Below are 20,069 nucleotides of genomic sequence, written 5' to 3' on the forward strand. Positions count from 1 at the left end.
TCTAAGTTGTGGGATAAAATTGAGGCAGAGGCAGCCAGAAGGGGAAAGGGGGGTGCCTCCTCTGCACCCTGGTGACACACCCCTACTCCAAGGCCCTGCATGTGTGGGTGGTTGTGGTGGAACGGGAAGAGGGAGGCAGCTGGAGATGGGGAGGGAAGGAAGGGAGGGGCAAGTGACCCCTCCCTGGGGCCAGCTCCCCCGCTGACCCCAGTAGGCACCCCCATACTCCGCGATCCGCCAGGGAAAGGGGGCCCAGGCCCATCCAGACTGGGGCCCAGTGCAGCAGCGCCACCCGGCCCCACAGAGCCCGGGACAGTCCACCCAACCCCACCAGAGAAAACTGCACCCACCCCATCATCCACTCATCTTCCAGACTACACAAGACAATAGACGCCCAGGCTGAGATCTTCCTCCACCTCTCCTGTATCTCCCCCTCCTGCAGAGAGAGTTCCTGAAGAGAGGAAAGCTCCTGCAAGATGTGACACCCATCAGTTGAAGAGCCTCCCAGGTGGCTCGATGCACCGGCGGCACCCTGCGCTAGGGCTGGGCCCCCATACACCCACCCGCCCAAAACCCCGGCAACACACCAACCAGGACTCAAGCCCCCGAGGCCTGGCCAGGGCCCCAGCCCAGAGCCGGAGCGCCCCCAGAACCTCACGCCCGTCCCGGACCAACCCAGGGGCAGCCAGGCTACCATGTCAGTAACCCACGTCCGTCAGCACAGACCCTCCCCTAGCCCCGCTGCACGCAGCCACGAGGAAACCGTCACCTAACAGCCAACAGAGCCCTTAATAGGCCATGACCGCTACCCCGGGTTGACCCCCCCAAGGAAGATGCTCCTGGGGAACCCCCCGACACCCTAAGCATGTCCCTACCCCCACACCAATCACAACAGTGAAGGTGGGACCAAACTTTGACCCCCCACCCCCACTAGGTGATGGAGCCGATCAAATGAGCCCAGAGCAATTGATCTGATGTGGTGGCAGAGGCTGTATTGAGACTAATGTAATCTAATAGATAATTTCTATATTGGTCAGAATTAAGATTATTTTTATTTTTCCAGTTCATGAGGACTGTTTTCTTGGCTATGCATAGGGCAGTGAAAACCATATGGGTTATATTCTTTTCTGAAGTGACATTATCTAAGCTGCTCAACAAACACACTAAGAGGGAAGTTGGAATGTTACATTTCAGACACTTTGATAAGTCTTCACATATCTCGCGCCAAAACTTCTGAACTGGTGGACAGAACCAAAGAGCGTGGGTATAATTGTCCGGTGAATTGGTTTGGCAGTGTGAGCAGTTGTTGGTAGACATAAAGCCCATCTTGAACATCCGATGACCTGTATAGTGCACTCTATGTAGTATTTTGTATTGAATTAATTGAAGACCGGGATTTCTAATTAAATTAAAGGTTTTTAAGCAAATCTGAGACCAGAAGTTTTGGTCTAAGTTAACTGATAAATCCGCTTCCCATTTGGCAATAGGAAGTGATATTGATTCATCTGTTTTAGAAAGCATTCTGTATATTTTGGATAGTAATTTGGGGGTTTTAAGAGTAAGAAATTGAACCACACTTGTTGGTGTTTGTAGTTCAACTTGACCCGGTTTAAATTTCTTTTTTTATTGTGGATTTAATTTGTTGATATTCTAAAAATCTTTTCTTGTTGATCCCATATTGTGTAACTAGTCTGTCAAATGAAATAAATTCTGTTCCTTCTAGTATATGTTCTACATATTTGATTCCTTTACCACTCCGATCTGAAAAGTTTATCATATTATTGTTTTGTAATATGTCAGGGTTGTTCCAGATAGGTGTACGTTTGCATGGGATTAATGAAGACTCTGTCAACTTCAGAAACTCCCACCATGCTGTCAGAGAAGAGCTGATGTTGACGCTTTTGAAGCATTCATGTCGTTGGATGTTTGAGCTGATAAATGGTAGATCTGAAATCTCTAGATTATTGCAAAGTGCTTGTTCTACATCTAGCCAAGGTTCATCTAAGAGGGTATGTTTTAGCCATCCTGAGATAAACTGAAGCCTGTTGGCTAAGAAGTAGTGCTGAAAGTTAGGTAGTTCTAATCCTCCTTTATCCTTGGTCTTTTGTAGTGTTTTTAAGCTTATACGTGGGGGCTTATTTTTCCAAAGGAATTTGGACATATATGAATCTAGAGATCTGAACCAATCTTGTGGCGGTTTAGTTGGGATCATTGAGAATAAATAATTTATTTTTGGTAATACCATCATTTTTATAGCAGCAACCCTTCCCATGAGTGATATGGGTAGACATTTCCACCTAGCCAGATCACCTTCTACTTTCTTTAAAAGTGGGATATGGTTTAATTTAGTTAGATCTGCAAGCTTGGGAGAAATATTAACACCTAAATATTTTATATTTCCCGATTGCAGTTGAGTAGAAGAGGAATTATGGAAGGAGCAATTAATCGGAAGGACTGTAGATTTTGACCAGTTAATTGAGTAATCTGATATTCTTGCAAAAGAGTTTATCAATTCAATCACCCCAGAGATATTGGTTTGTGAATTTTGGAGAAAGAGTAACACATCATCCGCATAAAGGCTGATTTTATGTTCCACGTTCTTGCATTTTATGCCCTTAATTGCTGAATTCTGTCTAATTGCTGCTGCTAGTGGTTCAATAAAAATTGCAAACAGTGAAGGGGAGAGTGGGCATCCCTGCCTGGTGCCCCTCAGGAGACAGAAGCTGGAGGATGTCTGGTCATTTGTTCTGACACAAGCTGTTGGGGAATTATATAATATTTTTAACCAGTTGATGAAAGAAGATCCAAAACCAAATTTGTGTAGTTGCAAATAGAAATGTCCAGTTAACTCTGTCAAACGCTTTTTCTGCATCTAAAGAAAATATTGTAGTTTCAAGGTTTTTACTGTATGAGTAGTCTATCAAATTAAGTAATCTACGTGTATTTGTTGATGAGTGCCTACCTTTCATGAAACCAGTTTGGTCAGGATGAATTAAGAGGGGGGTTATTTTCCTCTAGTCTCTTTGAGAGAGCTTTGCAGATTATTTTGAGGTCTACATTTATAAGGGATATTGGACGATAGCTTGAGGGATATACAGGGTCTTTGCCTGGTTTTAGCAGGAGATTAATGTTTGCAGAATTCATATTTGATGGAAGTCTGCCCTTTTCTTTGATTTCTAACAGCGTTCTGTAAAAAACTGGTGCTAGAATCGTCCAGAATTCTTTGTTGAATTCTGCAGGAAAGCTGTCTGGACCTGGAGCCTTATTATTGGGCATACTTATCAGGGCTTCCTGGAGTTCACCTGATGTCAGTGGCGAATCCAGTGCCATTGCTTGAGAGTCTAATAATTTTGGGAGAGTTATGTTGTCTAAAAACTGATCAATTTTCTTTTTAGATGGGTTTATTTGTGGTGAATACAACGTTTTATAGAAATCCCTGCAAATGTTGTTTATTTGTTTCGGTTCATATATTGTGTTCCCAGATTAATCTTGAACAGCACATATAGTTGTTTTTTCTTTCTTTATTTTTAGCTGGTTTGCTAGAAATTGACCGGATTTATTACTATGTTCATAATTTTGTAAGTGTAGTCTTTGTACTAAGAATTTTGTTTTTTGTTTTTTTTATCAATTATCTCATTTAATTCTAGTTTTGTTTTGCGTATTTTGTTCAAGGTTTCTTGATCTTGGTGGGACGCGTATGCTTCTTCTAGTGATTTGATGGTTTTTTCTAATTCCTGAATATTTTTGTTTTCTTTTTATGTGATGAGAAAGAAATTATTTTACCTCTCATCACAGCTTTCCCTGCTTCCCATAAAACAGAAGCTGATGTTCCAGGAGTGTCATTAAAGTCTAAATATGAAGTCCACTCTTTTTTAAAATATTTAATAAAGTCTTCATCTTTAAGCAGTGATGTATTAAATCTCCAGTTTTTACTTACGTAGTATTATTCTTGTGCATTAGTGTTAAAGATACAGGAGCATGATCGCTGACAACTATAGGGTGAATCTCAGTGTCTGAAATGTCACTCAGAAGTGAGCTGCTGACCAAAAAATAATTCAGACGAGAGTAGGAGTGATGGACATGTGAGAAAAAAGTATATTCCTTACTGGTGGGGTGAAGGGAGCGCCATGCATCGCAAAGACCAAAGTCGCTCATATACTGTTTGATTATATTTGGGGACTGCCAATTACGCTGAGTTTCTGCTGTATTGAGCCTATCCATTTCTTCATTTAGTCCAAGGTTGAGGTCGCCTCCAAGAACAAGTGTGCCATCTAAGTGTTCAGAGAGTGCACTGAAAAAACCGTGAAAGAATGAGGGATCATCAACATTTGGACCATATACACTTACAATACATAGCTTTTTATCAAGTATAGATATTTTAATGATTAAGAATCTGCCCTCTGGATCTATAACTGTATCGAGTACTGTAAAATTATTTTTTTTATGGATTAAAATTGCTACTCCCCTTTGTCTAGAATTATAACAAGCTGAGAACACATTAGGAAACTCAGGTGTTTTAAGTTCATTCGAACCTCTAAGAGGTCTGTGGGTCTCTTGTAAAAGGACAACATCTGCCTGTAGTTTTTTGAGTTGGTTAAATATTTTTAACCTCTTTTCTCTGGAGCCAGCTCCATTTATATTCCATGTAACAAACCTTAGTGCACCCATAGATGTCTGTGCATAACTAGGGGTGTACTCTGTGTGTGTCGCTTAGACAGGTGGAGAGAATACATCACTTGTTCATAAATAAAGACAGGGAGAGAGAGAAAAAATGTGTGGCGAGATGCTCCCTGAGTCTGACTATGTGTTTGCATATTTACTAATATGAGTACGCTTGGCTTAAGTGTGTGTATCCTGTAGGTCTGTGTGCGCTGTCTGACTGATGTAAATGTGCTGCCGTTGAGCGCATGATTGTGCGTGATCATGCTGTGCCTATGTGTCAAAATAAAGGATGATGTTTGTGGATGAGTGTGGAAGCAGGTGATCGAAGTAGTGAACAAAAATAAAGAAAGAAACCAAGGACAAGGGTGAGCAGCATAAAAACAAGAGGGGGAAAAGAGAGAAGAAAAAACGAGAAGAAAAAAAACAAACAAAAAAAACCCCCGGAAACATTCCAATCAAACCACTGACGGAGAGTGACAGTATTAATTCTGCTATGATATCACACTTAAGATGCGATTTGATACTAGTGAGTTAAACAGATGTTAATGCAAGTTAGTGTGAGTGGATGGGGAAAGGGTGTAGCGGATTCCTATCTGGTGTGAAGTTAATACAGCCACAGAGTGATGTTGGGGTCGCGGTGGAGCTGTCCGTCCATGTACAGCCGGTCCACAGCGATGACAGTGCGGGAGCCCTTCTGGATGAAGCCGCATCGGATTGGGAAGAGGACCCTGCGCCGTTCCAGGATCTCTTTGGGGAACTGGTCGTTCACGCTGAAGTCCGTTCCTTTTAATTCCCTGCCGCGGCTTTTCACATGTTCCTTTTGTTTGAAGTGGCCGAATTTGGCCACGATAGGACGTGGTCTCCCGGCCGCAGCCCGCATGGGGCCGAGGCGATGCACCCTATCGAAGACGATGTTCTTCACCGTGTCCTCCGGCAGCTTCAGGTGGGTTTTGATGAAGCTTTTTACTGTAGTCTCCGCGTCCTCTCCAGCGGCTTCTGGAATACCAGAAAATACCAGATTATCACGCATGCTACGAACTTGTAGATCAATAACTGTTTCTTTTATTTTTTTATTTTCTCTATTGAGCTGGGTAACATTTTCTGTGAGACATTTCACCGACTCCCTTAGCGTGGCATTTTCAGCAGCGAGCGTTTCCACCTGCTGCTGGCTGAACTCCAGGGATTCTCGCAAGCATTTAAATTCCCGGTGAAGAATCTCCACCAAGGACAGCCTTGCGTCGTAACTGGACAATCGCTTGTCGATTGACTCCAGTATGTCGGCAATATCTTTGCCAGCTGGCGATGTTGTGACGGGGGAATCTGCCTGTCAACATCTTTTCGACAACGGCGTCTCAGATTTGGCCGGGCAAGCTGCACACTGGGCCTTCTTCATCACGAGATCCTGAAAGCACTGATCAATATAATCTTGGAGAGCCTCTAAACTCTCCCCGTTGTTCTCCAGGGTGTTGGAGATTATTTAGACAAATATTGTTAGTTATAAGACAATTGATAAGTGTATTTGGTAATACTGAAGCTTAAAGGAATTTGTTCAAATCTAAACTACCATTTGCTTTAACTTTCCGCCAAAATCTCCGGCGTCTGACATCAGTTACAACATGAGTCGCTTACCTTGTCCGTCACTTCCGCTTACCTGTCTCCTCCAGGTATGTAATTGTAGCATCAGATGTACAGCAAGCACTGATAGCTTTTTACTCTGTGGGATTCCCTTGTGATCACCTTTACTAAATATCTACAACCAATCTGATTAGATCCTGTTTTTGTTTGTTTTTTCGATGTTGAAATTAAAATCTAGTAGCAGCCTTCTCATTTCTTTGTGTTTTGTGCTGTTTTACAGGCCCACAGAGGAGGACAGCTCCAAGGCAGATGAGGGACGGGTCCCAGGACGGTCCATCGGCGGTGGAGCTGGCCATCCTGGTGTCCCTGAAGAGGCCACACCAGTCTCCAATGGAGCATTTCTGCCTCAGCCTTGTTCCTGCTCTGGAGAGCAGCTGGGTCCTTTTTATTCCTGTCTCTCTGTAAATACCTATATTTTATATATTTATGTTTAATGTTTTTCTGTTTGAGAATTTTAATATTATTTCAAATAAATTTTTATAATGACTAATGTCTCAGTTCTACTACACAGCAAATGTTGGCACACGACTTGACACATGTAGAATTTATTTCATATTATACTAATAACAAAATATACTGATACAGTGGGATGCAAAAGTTTGGGCAACCTTGTTAATAGCCACTATTTTCCTTTATAAATCGTTGGTTGTTACAATAAAAAATGTCAGTTAAATATATCATATAGGAGACACACAGTGATACTTGAGAAGTAAAAAGAAGTTTACTGGATTTACTGAAAGTGTGCAATAATTGTTTAAACAAAGTCAAGCAGGTGTATAAATTTGGGCACCACAAAAAAAAGAAATGGAATAAATATTTATTGTATATCAATGTGTGTGTCTCCTATATGATATATGGGGTGCCTTTATCTGTACGTGCTTCCCATCCAGAGCTCCACAGCAGAGAGGGAAGTTTCAGCGCTCCTGGAATCCCTCTGTGATGGACCGCCAGTCTCCAGGTGAAGGCACAGCCATGGAGTCGTCCACTAGACAGTCCCAGATGACCTGGGGGGTGATCTGGCACACCGTGGACACACTGACTCTGAAACTGAACACGATGGTCCTGAAGGAGTCCCCGGTGGCAAGGAACCTGGACAAAATTGTTCAAAATTAGTATTATGTGTACTGCAGTTACAAAATACATTATTCAAATTCCAAAATACTTTTGTGATGTCAGATTTAAATTACAAAACATAAATCTTACATAAAACATTTTGTAATTATAAGGATAATTACATAATATATATTAGATATAATATAAAACAGTCAGTTGTGTTTTGTTTTAACTTTAACATATCATAATTTGATTGGTAGCAACTTTTACCCCTACAGTGAGCCAATCACTCATAATTCCTAAACATGTCAATCAGGTAGGAATGAAGTAAGACATTAATAGAAATAAAAAGTTGTATGTTGACATGTAGCCCTTTCCTTGCTTAAATCATTGTTAATATTTTTGAAATAGTAACCTGTGATAAGACAGCTTATCAAGATAGAATATGCTAGATAGAACCATATAACTAAAGATGAACCAAACTGTTCACAATTTTATCTAACTCTCAGTTTTAAGAAAGGCTCGTGACTTGATGAGACCTTTCGAGTATCACTAGAAATATTATAAACAGTCGTCTCCATACCACAGTTTGATATCAGTAAACACCGACGGCATTCACTGATAGCATAGCACATCCATGTTAGCAATCTATAAACGATAGTTTAGCATATATTAGCACAGGTATCAATAAAGGACTACCGTATTAAACACTTTTACTAACCTCAGGCAGACGGACAGGCGCTCTGCAGGTGGGATTGAGCGCCTGTAGTTGGTATCTAGGCGGGCGATGGTTGGACCAACGCGGGACAGCAGGTCCTCAAACTGGGCGAGGGAAAGACGACGATATCGCTGTCCAGGCGCAGCTCCTGGAGCAAGTGTTGAAACTCACCAAACTGCTCACGCGTCTGGAGGACCTGATGGACCCAGGTACGGCGAGGACGGCCTTAACGCCGCTGCTCTGCTCTCCACAGTAAATAGAGAAGGGAGACTCTCTCGACTAGCTCGACAGCTGCCATCTAGCAAAGATACCAGTCTGGCACAACTTCCTCCCACATCCCTCCCACATTTCCGGTTCACGCGCGTCAAAATATGCAATTTTGAGGCGCGATGGATTTTTCTTGGACAGAAAAAGGTGCGAATGTGCACGGGTCAAATTAGGGGCGTTTGGGGCATTTTCGCTCGCGTCTATTGCGTTCGGTGTGAACACACCGTTACACTGAAAACAACATGTGCTTTAATACATTCTCTGTTAACACACTGATGCATAGTTTTGATTCTTCCCTCTAGTCTCTTTTCTCTTCATGACATCTTCACCTGTTGCAGGTTGATCCATTCTCCCATGTAGCAAATTCCTGTTTTTGTTCTGTGGGAAATATTTGGATTTTGAATCTTTGTTATATCTCTCTGACAGATAGTCTGTTCAGACTAGCTGCGTCTGGGTCAATAATGTGGCCTGTTCAGGAACTGAAAGCTCTCTAACCGAGTGTCGACACAGAGCATTTAGGACACATAACTGTGGACATGGTGAAGATGCTGGTGTCACATGTTCAAGTAAGACAACCCACCATGAAGCATTAGCATCTCCTAAATAACTTGTTTAGCTTGTTATGTAATTTTCTTCCTTCCCCAACAGGCTTACATAAGCCAATGAATCAGACTTATTACAAGCCAAACCAATACAAAGGTGTACTACGATGTCAGGTGGTCAGCTTATGACCGCTTGTTCAATCTCAACAGGTGGAACATTGACTCTGCAGCAGACCTGAGGCTCATCCAGGAAAAAACAAATATCGACTACAAACTCTGTTACCTTTAATATCCCTCAAGTGATTTTGTCACTTGAGGGATATTAATGAGGAGGATATTAATGAGAAGGAGCCTGCAACCTTGCTGCTCCGGCCACAGGCTCCTTCTCATCACTCACCCAACATGGAAACACACTGAAATGAACGCAGTACACACAATTTATAACCCAGCACGAGCACCCCAGGAGAGGGAATCTGCCCCAAGACCCAGGAGATGGTTTAAAAAGTTAGTAAAAAGTTAGTGTTTAAAAAGTTTACCATCTTTATGATAAAATAAAACTTCAGTTCTGCTTCTAACACCATGTTTGCTACTGCAGAATTCTTCCTATCTGCAGCTGGAGTCTATGGCAGCACGTGGAAATATGCTATACAAAAAGCTGCCAAACAGGAAGCAAATGTTCCACAGACTCAGCATCATTTTGTGGGACTGTTCTAAAGAAAATAATATCATTTGTCCTGTAGAGGGCACTGCAGTAAGTAGAAACATGTCTATCAGTGCTCCTTTCTGCTCAGTTGTTTTTTATTGTGTGCACCTCTTGATGTCACCATCTGTTTACACAGTGTTACTGCCTCACTACAACTTCCCTGCTGTCAGGTACAATTCATCTCTATTTCAGTGTTGTCCCCTTTACTGTCTGGTGAGGCAACACTGGAAAGTCTCAAATACAGGATGTTCAATAAAGAAGCGTCGCTCTCTTATACATTGTGAAAATATGTGTTTTTGTCTTTGGTAAATTCTGCTTTTCACAGTGATTTTATAAATATCTTTAGGCTGATACCAGTACAGGGCTTTCAAAATCAGTACTGGGTGGTGGTCAGAGGTGTAGGAGAAGAAAATCTTTAAGTGGAAATAAACCAAATTCATTTAAGGTATGTTTTGGATTTATGGAAGGACTACCATTTTACTGATTTGCAGTAATTACTGATAGGTGTAAAGAGACCAGTTTTTAGTCATTCAGCAGTATGTTGTGTGAGCTTAGTTTGTATGGAGCATCAGCCTTTTCCATCTATCCAACCAGTTTCTTCCATTTATCCAGTTCAGGGTAGGTGGTTGGAATCTATCCCGGCTGTCATAGTGTGAGAGGTGGGGTACCCCTTGTTTACTCTTTGGGCAAACAGGGTCAACTATAACCACAGCAACAAAAGAAGTTGAAGTATGAAAATTTTCTTCAGTTCATTGAACTGAACTGAATTTAAGAAGCTTCTCGGATGAGATGTGAAACATCTTCAAGAAACTTGAAGAAGTCAAGACACTTTTCTTTCCAAGCTCCTTAGAATATGATGACCTGTTGAAGTTGAAGTACATTTATTTGACATTTAAATGCAAAGTATGATCACAAGTATGGGAAGCTAAAAACTCAAAAACTTTAACTGAGTTAAATTTGGTGCATTCAACCTCATCTCTTCTCGGAGAGGTACTAGTACAGCTTTAACCTCACTTCATCCAAGACATGTAGTGCCCTTTTGTACGTTGTTCAACTATGACCTCTCCCTGGAAGTCCACTTCTGACCACTTGCACTTTTTCAGTGTGGGATGGGTCTTGAACACAGCAATAAAAAGCTGAATCTTCAACTTAAATTTCACTTCACTGCAGAAAGAAGAAGAGGAAAACCTCACATCAAGGGAACTTAATCTGGGGAGTAAAACTGGTGGTAAGCAATAATAATACTATTAATAACCCTGTTAATGCCTACCATGGTTATTATAGCATTTAATCTTACATTAAAAACATCATTTAGACGTCCTTAATTAGATTTTTGTGTTAGTGTCAGTTACTAGAGCGAGCTCGCTTTTTTCATTTTAGTTCTTAGTTGTTAGGTTTTAGTTTTAGAATATTTATGATATTAAAAAAGGTCCAAACAGATATTACAACTTTCAAACAACACACACGGACAAAGACATTTCAGTGTCAGTAAACATATGCGAGGAAGCCTGTTTATTTTTGTTATGTTAAAAATTGGCCAAAATGACTAAAGATGTGCACAAGATGTGCCCAGATCAGTAGGAGAAGTGTTCCAAATAACAGGACCACAGAAACTGAGGCACACTTGGGTCTCAATCTACGATCAGTTGAAAGATCTGCAGCTGATGACTTGAGTGATCTGACTGATTTGAACAATTGGGCAAGTCAAAGATGTAGTAGGAGGTCAAACCATAGAGTGCTTTGGGAACTAATACAATCATTTTATATTGCACTGGAAGCCAATGAAGTGATCCTGATACTGGGGTAATATAGTCAGATCTCTGCGTAAGCACTCTGACTGGTACATTTTGAATGTGCTGAAGTCGTCTTACTGATGATTTGGAGTGTACAGAAAATAGAGCATATAATGATCTAACCTGCTTGATATGGAAGCATAGTCTATGCTTTGATATCAAGCAAATTGTTTAAAGTTAATAATGTGTACTTTATTAATCCTGTAGGAAATTGCTTAGTCCTCTGCATTTAACCCACTAACTCAGTGGGCAGCTAACAATTCAACGTCTGGAAAGTGTGTAGGTATCTTAGGAGAGCTATTCGATGGATTTGAACCTCCAACTTTCTGATCATGGGGCGAACACTCTACCTACTGAGCTATCTCTGCCCTTCTTCACTGAACCCACTTCATTTTAGAAAAGGCAATGATAAATATTCTGTCTCTGACTTTTTTGCACCAACAGCAAATGTTTCTGTCTTCAATCTGTTTAGTTCTAAAAAGTTGTGAATCATTCAGTGATTAATGCCATCAGTGTAGCTCATTAGTTTCTGAATAGAGGTCAGATCATCAGAGGAAAACTGATAAGTATTATGTGCACAAGAAGAGTAGGATATGTTATGATTCTTTCTGACAGTACCAAGTGGGAGCATGTAAATGTTAAAGAGTAATGGACCCAAAGGATCGAGCCTTGAGGAACACCGGATTGAATTTTTATTTGTGCAAATATTAAACCGCTATTAGACACACAAAAGCCCCTCAAGTCGACCATCAACCCACCTGTTAAACCAACAGAGCCATGAAGCCTTTGAATTAAAATGTCCCGCTCCATAGTGTCAAAAGCAGCACTGAGACTGAGCAGGACTCAGTCTGCTGTTTCTGTGCTGTGATTGGATCTGAAACCTCCCTGGAAAAGGAAAGACTGCAACATGTAAGATATTCATTTAGTTACTTGTAATAAAATGTTTCAAATTTTTAATGAGGAATAAAAGATTAGAAATAAGTCTATAATTATTAAACACCAATGAGTCCAAGTTATTTTTTGTGATTAGTTGTGTGATTACAGCACATTCAAGAGAAACAGGGAGAATGTTCTCCAAGTCCATGTGTTGGTTTCCTCCAGTATCCTATCCTATAAAGTTTGACAGGAACCTTTGGTTAAAATATGACTTTTTGTCTAAACTGCTTTGATTGGTCAGTGAGAGTTGCAAAGTGTGCAAACATGACTGCATTACATTAATAAAAGCACTGATACAGTGTTAAAGCCTGTATCAGTGCTTTTATTAAGCACTGATACAGGCTTAATAAAATCAATAAATCCTAGGATATCCTGTGAGCCCTGAACTCAGGTCAGGGTTCAGACTGGGGCAGTATACATGAAAAACTTTCTATTTCAAAGAAAGAAGAAGTCGATCTCTACAAACAGCTTATTTTGCAAATTTGCCTCCTCAAAATTCAGCAGTTCTTTCATTCTTGAGAATGCAAAGTTCTCAAAACAAAAACTGATGACCCTTCTGCTGATGCCCAATTTAACACAGTAGTATTATTAATATCATTAGGGTATGGGTGATGATGCTGACCTTAGAAACTGAAGTTATACATTTAGCTACAATCATTGTGAGGTCTATTTACACAATAATGGATTACATGTTACATAATGTTACTTTTGAGGGGGGAAAATGTCCCAGCTGGCCAGAACTAAGACCAACATGTAGAATAACAGAGGTAAAGCCTGCACTACCATTACACACACAATGCTATCCAAGTAATATGATTATTGCTTAGACATAACTTTTCAGGAACAGAACAGAAGAAATCATGTCCCAAACACCACAGAGAGACTGTGTTGATTTTTGAGATCAAAGAAGAAAATGTTTATATCAGCTGAAGTGTTTAACTCTTCAACATATGTGGCAACATGATTCGACTGTATCACATGCAGAGTAATCTGTTAAATTCACCAAATCTCCCCAGGCCACTGCGGCTCCAGCATTCAAACGGAGCATCTTCTGAAGCTAGCAAGAATTTGTAAACCCTCATGAAATAGGCCATTCAGGTAAGTATCTTTTTTACATTAAGCTAATTTAAGTTCATTTTGGACTGATCATTCATAAGAGATGTAGTCTGCCCCAGGGCAGCTGTGGCTACATCTGTAGCTGCCTCCACCAGTGTGTGAATGTGAGAGTGAATGAATAGTGGAATTGTAAAGCGCTTTGAGGGTCTCGAAAAGCGCTATATAAATGCAATCCATTATCATTATTATTATTATTATTATTATTATTATTATTATTATTATTATTATTATTATTATTATAACATTATGCTTTGAGTGAGTCAATATGACCCTCTGTCTCACTCTAATATTGGTATAATAGTTGTACATTATGGCAGCTGTACTATTTCTCCTGATGTGCATCACTGCACATGAAGCTTCAGAAAAATGTTGAGTTTTAAAACATTAACACTCTGATGCTGTTACTGGTGGAGAAGCAGCAAACCTCACTGCTGTGCTATCTTACAGTTTCTGTCTAACTGCTGAGCTGGAAAACCTTCATTGACCAGGATGTGCGGTCATGTAGAGAGACTGGTTTTAGGTGAGTTAAAAGGGGGGGGGGGGTGTTTGTGTGTGAAAGAGGTCTGTGTGACTGGTCATGTCTAAAGAAGCTGCAGCTACTTTCAGCTTATTCACAAAAGGTCACCACAGCGGGTAGTTTGGTGTATTTATGCACTGGATCCCCTCTTTGCACAGCCCCAAAGGAATTTGTGTCTCCTTTCAAGATCAAAGGAAAATTATTAGTGCTTTATTCCAACAAATTTAGTTTTTGGATCATTACCAAAACATAAAATAATACATTAAAAAACTATAAAATAAAGTTTTGTAAACTACAAACATGTAGAGTCACGGGTGGAAAAGAAAATCCCACTGCTGTTATGTCTTTTATCAATGAAGGGTAACAGCGTTGAACACAGAATAAAACATGATGATTTATGAAATTAAGATATAGAAATTAACAAAAAATAATTCAATGTCAAAATGGCTGTGGTAGTGTTAGAGTGACGATTCGGGAGCAGTTTACATTGTTGAAAATCTTTAAATGGCCAACATCATCAGATATGAAAGTTTTGCATGTAGTCATTGATTTAAGAACAAAGCTGTAAGTAGCCTGATGTATTTATTTTTCTTTGTTCACCGTGAAACACTGAAAAAGCAAAAATACATCAGAAATCAATTTAACTCCTGTTGGGTTGAGATGGCTGAGATGTGAAATTTATGTTTTTAAAATATTTCATATTCAGCACATGGGTAGCACCGATCATATTCTTTCTACATATAGAGAAAAATAATTACAGAGAAATTGGAAAAAATCTGTTCTTCACTGAAATTCTTGTTTTCTCAAGTTGAATGAGCAACAGTTTTACCATTTATGATGTAGAATTTTACATGGACACACTGATGCATAGTTTTGATTCTTCCCTCTAGTCTCTTTTCTCTTCGTGACATCTTCACCTGTTGCAGGTTGGTCCATTCTCCCATGTAACAAATTCCTGTTTTTGTTCTGTGGGAAATATTTGGATTTTGAATCTTTGTTATATCTCTCTGACAGATAGTCAGCTCAGACTAGCTGGGTCTGGGTCCACTCAGTGCTCTGGAAGAGTTGAAGTCTATCACAGTGGCTCCTGGGGAACAGTCTGTGATGATGACTGGGACTTAAATGATGCTGAAGTGGTCTGCAGGCAGCTGGGCTGTGGGGCAGCAGTAAATGCCTATGAATCAGCTCACTTTGGTGAAGGTACAGGACAAATCTGGCTTGATGATGTGGCCTGTTCAGGAACTGAAAGTTCTCTAACCGCATGTCAACACAGAGGATTTGGGACACATAACTGTGGACATGGTGAAGATGCTGGTGTCACATGTTCAGGTGAGACGACTCTTTCTTAAATTTCGTGGTTGGTTCAAGCTTAACACATGAATATGTATCTTTGGACATTTCTTTGAAGCTACTTTAGTCATTGATGCTACAAAATGTCCTAACTCTTCTGTTTTGGTAAATCCAAATCACATTTTCTGACAATCTGATATTATGATTCTAATTATTTTTGGCTTAAAAACAAAATAGACAAAAAAGCAGAGCTCATCTCCAAATGATACAAGTAAACAACTCACCTAGACTCTTTTTCATTGCCGAGTCCCAAAGATTTTGTTTTTACTGGTAGAATGTCTGAAACCATGCATGCAGTGGTTAAGACTGTTGCTTCACAGCTTGAAGATCCTAGTCTGGGTCCTCTCTGTGTGGAGTTTGCATGTTCTCTCCAAGTATTCTAGCTTCCCCAGTCCAAGGTTAAGACATCCATGTGGTCAGATTAATTGGTGATTCTAAATTGACCATGTGTGTAAATGTGTGAATGGTTGGATGTGTTAGCCTCGCAACAGACTGGTGACCTGTCGAGGTTGCTGCCTGGCTCCTTTTCTATGATAGCTTGTATAGGATAGAGCCCCACTGCAACTCAGAAGTGAAAGAAAATCGATTGATGTTTTACCTGCATATGTTACATTTGAGTTTGAATGTTTTTATTCTTAGTTGAGACAGGTTGTAGCAACATTTACTGTATATTCAGTTTGTGATACTGTCAGTATGTTGTTCCATGGCTCTGACTGTTACACCTGCTAACTCGGAATTTCTCTCTTAATATGCAACAAAGGACCACCTGTTCGTTTTGCGTTTGTTTTAGTTGAGCAAATTCTGCAGGCCTCTCCTGTACATATAGATTTGATGATAATTTCCATGTGTTTTGTGTGTAAAGCATTGAAACTCTGTTAATCTTCTCTAATTTTTTCATAGTTGGACAGATAAGATTAGTTGGATCAACTCAGTGTTCTGGAAGAGTCGAAATCTATCACAGAGGCTCCTGGGGAACAGTGTGTGATGACAGGTGGGACTTAAATGATGCAAAAGTGGTCTGCAGACAGCTGGGCTGTGGGGCAGCAGTAAATGCCTATGAATCAGCTCACTTTGGTCAAGGTACAGGACAGATTTGGCTTGACGATGTGGCCTGTTCAGGAACTGAAAGCTTTCTAACTGCATGTCAGCACAATGGTTTTGAGAATCATAACTGTGGACATGGCGAGGATGCTGGCGTTGCCTGTTTAGGTGAGAAAAAAAGATTCATTTATAAATACTTTATAAGGCATAGATGGTCATCACTTTAGATGTCACACAAAATACTGAAGTAACGACTAATCACTGCTTGAATTAACCATGAACTAAAGATATTAGATATCAGATATTAAACATTGTAATCATTCAATCTTTCTAGAAGAAAATCCAAGCCAAAGGTGTGCGTGAGAGTCTGCATACTTTCTCTAAATGTTCAAAAACTGTCATTTCTTACATTATTTAAAAAAAATGCAGTTTTCTGCTTATTATGACTATATGCTCACTATTTGCCTCTTTTAATTTTAAAACTGAAAATGAAGATGTTATACATTCAACTCTATGTTGTTTTGCTTTTCAACAGACAAACCAAAACCCAGGATCTCCATTAATCCTTCTGGTCAAGTTACCTGGGGTCAGAATGTCGCCATCACGTGTTCGATCACAGCTGATCAGTTAAGTGGAGCATTTATCTTCACAAAGACCTCAGGCTCATTCAGCAGGAGAATAACATCAAGCAGAAACTCTGCTACCCTCAGTATCTCTAATGTTAATCTTGACAATGAGGGATCCTACCAGTGTCGGTTTCAGAGGGATTTGACTCCAGACTCCAACGCCCCTCTAAGTGATTCTGTGAGACTCTCAGTGACAGGTAATTTTTAATATAATTTATACAATTTAATTTAATATAATTTAATGTAATCCCTAATGACAAGTTCCTTCTTTAGTTTAAAGGAAATATGAACTTTTCACATATATTATTTTTCAGTCAACCTCCCAAAGCCCAGAATCACCAAGAATATTATTGGTGCAGTCACCTGGGGTCAAGACGTTAGCATCACTTGTTCAATCTCAACTCAGCATTTAGGTGGAACATTCACTCTGCAGCAGACCTCAGGCTCATTCAGGAAAAGCCAAACATCGAGCACAAACTCTGTTACCTTTAATATCCCTCAAGTGACCTTCAGTAATGAGGGATCGTACCAGTGTCAGTATCAGACAAGAGTTTCAAGTCGAGACTTCAGATCCCCACAGAGTGATTCTGTCAGAGTTTCTGTTAATGGTAAGAGACAAATATCTTTCCTTTTTTTGTTTTCTGTTAACTTTAAATAAAAGTTCAGTTGAAACCAAGTTGGGATGTGAACTCATACCTTTCCTGAAAGGAAACACTCACTATGTTATTTATTTATTCTTCAGTGATCCTCCCAAAGCCCAGCATCTCTAAGAGTCCAGCTGGAGAGTTGACCTGGGGTCAAGATGTTACTGTCACTTGTTCAATCTCAACTCAGCATTTAGGTGGAACATTCACTCTGCAGCAGAGCTCAGGCTCATTCAGGAAAAGCCAAACATCGAGCACAAACTCTGTTACCTTTAATATCCCTCAAGTGACCTTCAGTAATGAGGGATCGTACCAGTGTCAGTATCAGACAAGGATTTCAAGCCGAGACTTCAGGTCCCCACAAAGTGATTCTGTTAGAATCTCTGCTACTGGTAAGAACTGAAATGTGAAATTTTCTATTTGGGCAGACTGCTGATGAAATGTTAAAGAAGTTGTAAGTCAGCTTCTATCAGCCTACAAGACTATAAGTGCACTTGATCCACTCATTTGTCAGAATGGTTTGTAAGGTTTCAATTAGTTGGATTTTCTGAAAGAAAACAATAGCATGGAGTTTGGCTGAATACAGGGTAAATTTACATTTAACAACATTGGCTGGACGGTCGAAAGGGAAAATTTATTTTCCAAGCATTGTTTCAATGTGTATTCATGTAGTTCACAAAGGCAATGAAAGAAGCTAGGAAGAAATCACTTTTCTCACAGACCACTATTCGGTTATTTTTCAGTGATCCTCCCCAAGCCCAGCATCTCCATGATTCCTGTGGGGAATGTGACCTGGGGCCAAACTGTGAGGATCACTTGTTCAATCTCAACTCAGCATTTAGGTGGAACATTCACTCTGCAGCAGAGCTCAGGCTCATTCAGGAAAAGCCAAACATCGAGCACAAACTCTGTTACCTTTAATATCCCTCAAGTGACCTTCAGTAATGAGGGATCGTACCAGTGTCAGTATCAGACAAGAGTTTCAAGTCGAGACTTCAGCTCCCCTCAAAGTGATTCAATCAGACTCTCTGTTACTGGTAAGGAGGAACTTTAGTTTGTCTTTTTCTTTTCAAAATCTCAAATAGATTAATTAAAGCAACAACAATTTGAAATATAGAGCTAAACCTCAGAAAGTCAAATATATGATTTTGTGTTTTTGTGTTTTGTGTTTCAGTGATCCTCCCCAAGCCCAGCATCTCTAAGAGTCCAGCTGGAGAGTTGACCTGGGGTCAAGATGTTAGTGTCACTTGTTCAATCTCAACTCAGCATTTAGGTGGAACATTCACTCTGCAGCAGAGCTCAGGCTCATTCAGGAAAAGCCAAACATCGAGCACAAACTCTGTTACCTTTAATATCCCTCAAGTGACCTTCAGTAATGAGGGATCGTACCAGTGTCAGTATCAGACAAGAGTTTCAAGTCGAGACTTCAGATCCCCACAGAGTGACCCTGTCAGAGTTTCTGTTAATGGTAAGAGACAAACATATGTCTTTTTTTTAAAACTAGGTTTTAATTACTTTTTTTAAATTACTATGTTATTTATTTATTCTTCAGTGATCCTCCCAAAGCCCAGCGTCTCTAAGAGTCCAGCTGGAGAGTTGACCTGGGGTCAAGATGTTAGTGTCACTTGTTCAATCTCAACTCAGCATTTAGGTGGAACATTCACTCTGCAGCAGAGCTCAGGTTCATTCAGGAAAAGCCAGACATCGAGCACAAACTCTGTTACCTTTAATATCCCTCAAGTGACCTTCAGTAATGAGGGATCGTACCAGTGTCAGTATCAGACAAGAGTTTCAAGTCGAGACTTCAGATCCCCACAGAGTGATTCTGTCAGAGTTTCTGTTAATGGTAAGATACAAATATCTTTCCTTTTTTTGTTTTCTGTTAACTTTAAATAAAAGTTCAGTTGAAACCACGTTGGGATGTGAACTCATACCTTTCCTGAAAGGAAACACTCACTATGTTATTTATTTATTCTTCAGTGATCCTCCCAAAGCCCAGCATCTCTAAGAGTCCAGCTGGAGAGTTGACCTGGGGTCAAGATGTTAGCATCACTTGTTCAATCTCCACTCAGCATTTAGGTGGAACATTCACTCTGCAGCAGAGCTCAGGCTCATTCAGGAAAAGCCAAACATCAAGTAGAAACTCTGTTACCTTCAACATCCCTCAAGTGACCTTCAGTAAAGAGGGATCGTACCAGTGTCAGTATCAGACAAGGATTTCAAGCCGAGACTTCAGGTCCCCACAAAGTGATTCTGTTAGAATCTCTGCTACTGGTAAGAACTGAAATGTGAAATTTTCTATTTTGGGCAGACTGCTGATGAAATGTTAAAGAAGTTGTAAGTCAGCTTCTATCAGCCTACAAGACTATAAGTGCACTTGATCCACTCATTTGTCAGAATGGTTTGTAAGGTTTCAATTAGTTGAATTTTCTGAAAGAAAACAATAGCATGGAGTTTGGCTGAATA

At 40.2% G+C, this 20,069-nt stretch overlaps 2 protein-coding genes across 7 annotated transcripts in view; both read left to right on the forward strand.

Moving 5' to 3' along the window:
* The window catches only part of LOC146520742 (retinoic acid receptor alpha-B-like), a 38,121-nt gene extending 30,148 nt beyond the window's left edge, over positions 1–7,973 (forward strand). Inside the window, exons 9-10 of the mRNA XM_085156836.1 lie at positions 6,518–6,698; positions 7,188–7,973. Of these exons, the coding sequence (XP_085012962.1) occupies positions 6,518–6,698; positions 7,188–7,410 (404 nt within the window). The 3' untranslated portion in view covers positions 7,411–7,973. The remainder of the gene's footprint in view (positions 1–6,517; positions 6,699–7,187) is intronic.
* A 1,927-nt stretch (positions 7,974–9,900) lies between these two features.
* Positions 9,901–20,069, forward strand: part of LOC146520745 (uncharacterized) — a 33,188-nt gene continuing 23,019 nt past the window's right edge. The window contains exons 1-13 of one of the 6 annotated variants that reach the window (XM_085156833.1): positions 9,901–10,808; positions 13,326–13,407; positions 13,873–13,945; positions 14,833–14,868; positions 14,957–15,271; positions 16,193–16,501; positions 16,869–17,156; positions 17,274–17,567; positions 17,702–17,995; positions 18,347–18,640; positions 18,778–19,071; positions 19,156–19,449; positions 19,584–19,877. In XM_085156833.1, the coding sequence (XP_085012959.1) occupies positions 13,915–13,945; positions 14,833–14,868; positions 14,957–15,271; positions 16,193–16,501; positions 16,869–17,156; positions 17,274–17,567; positions 17,702–17,995; positions 18,347–18,640; positions 18,778–19,071; positions 19,156–19,449; positions 19,584–19,877 (2,743 nt within the window). In that variant the 5' untranslated portion in view covers positions 9,901–10,808; positions 13,326–13,407; positions 13,873–13,914. Of the gene's footprint in view, positions 10,809–10,847; positions 13,408–13,872; positions 13,946–14,832; positions 14,869–14,956; positions 15,272–16,192; positions 16,502–16,868; positions 17,157–17,273; positions 17,568–17,701; positions 17,996–18,346; positions 18,641–18,777; positions 19,072–19,155; positions 19,450–19,583; positions 19,878–20,069 lie in introns of those variants that run through there. The other 5 variants (XM_085156832.1, XM_085156830.1, XM_085156831.1 and 2 more) reach the window with 5 other exon arrangements.

Source organism: Neolamprologus multifasciatus, chromosome 4 (genome assembly GCF_963576455.1).
Source record: "Neolamprologus multifasciatus chromosome 4, fNeoMul1.2, whole genome shotgun sequence".
Classification (NCBI taxonomy): domain Eukaryota; kingdom Metazoa; phylum Chordata; class Actinopteri; order Cichliformes; family Cichlidae; genus Neolamprologus; species Neolamprologus multifasciatus.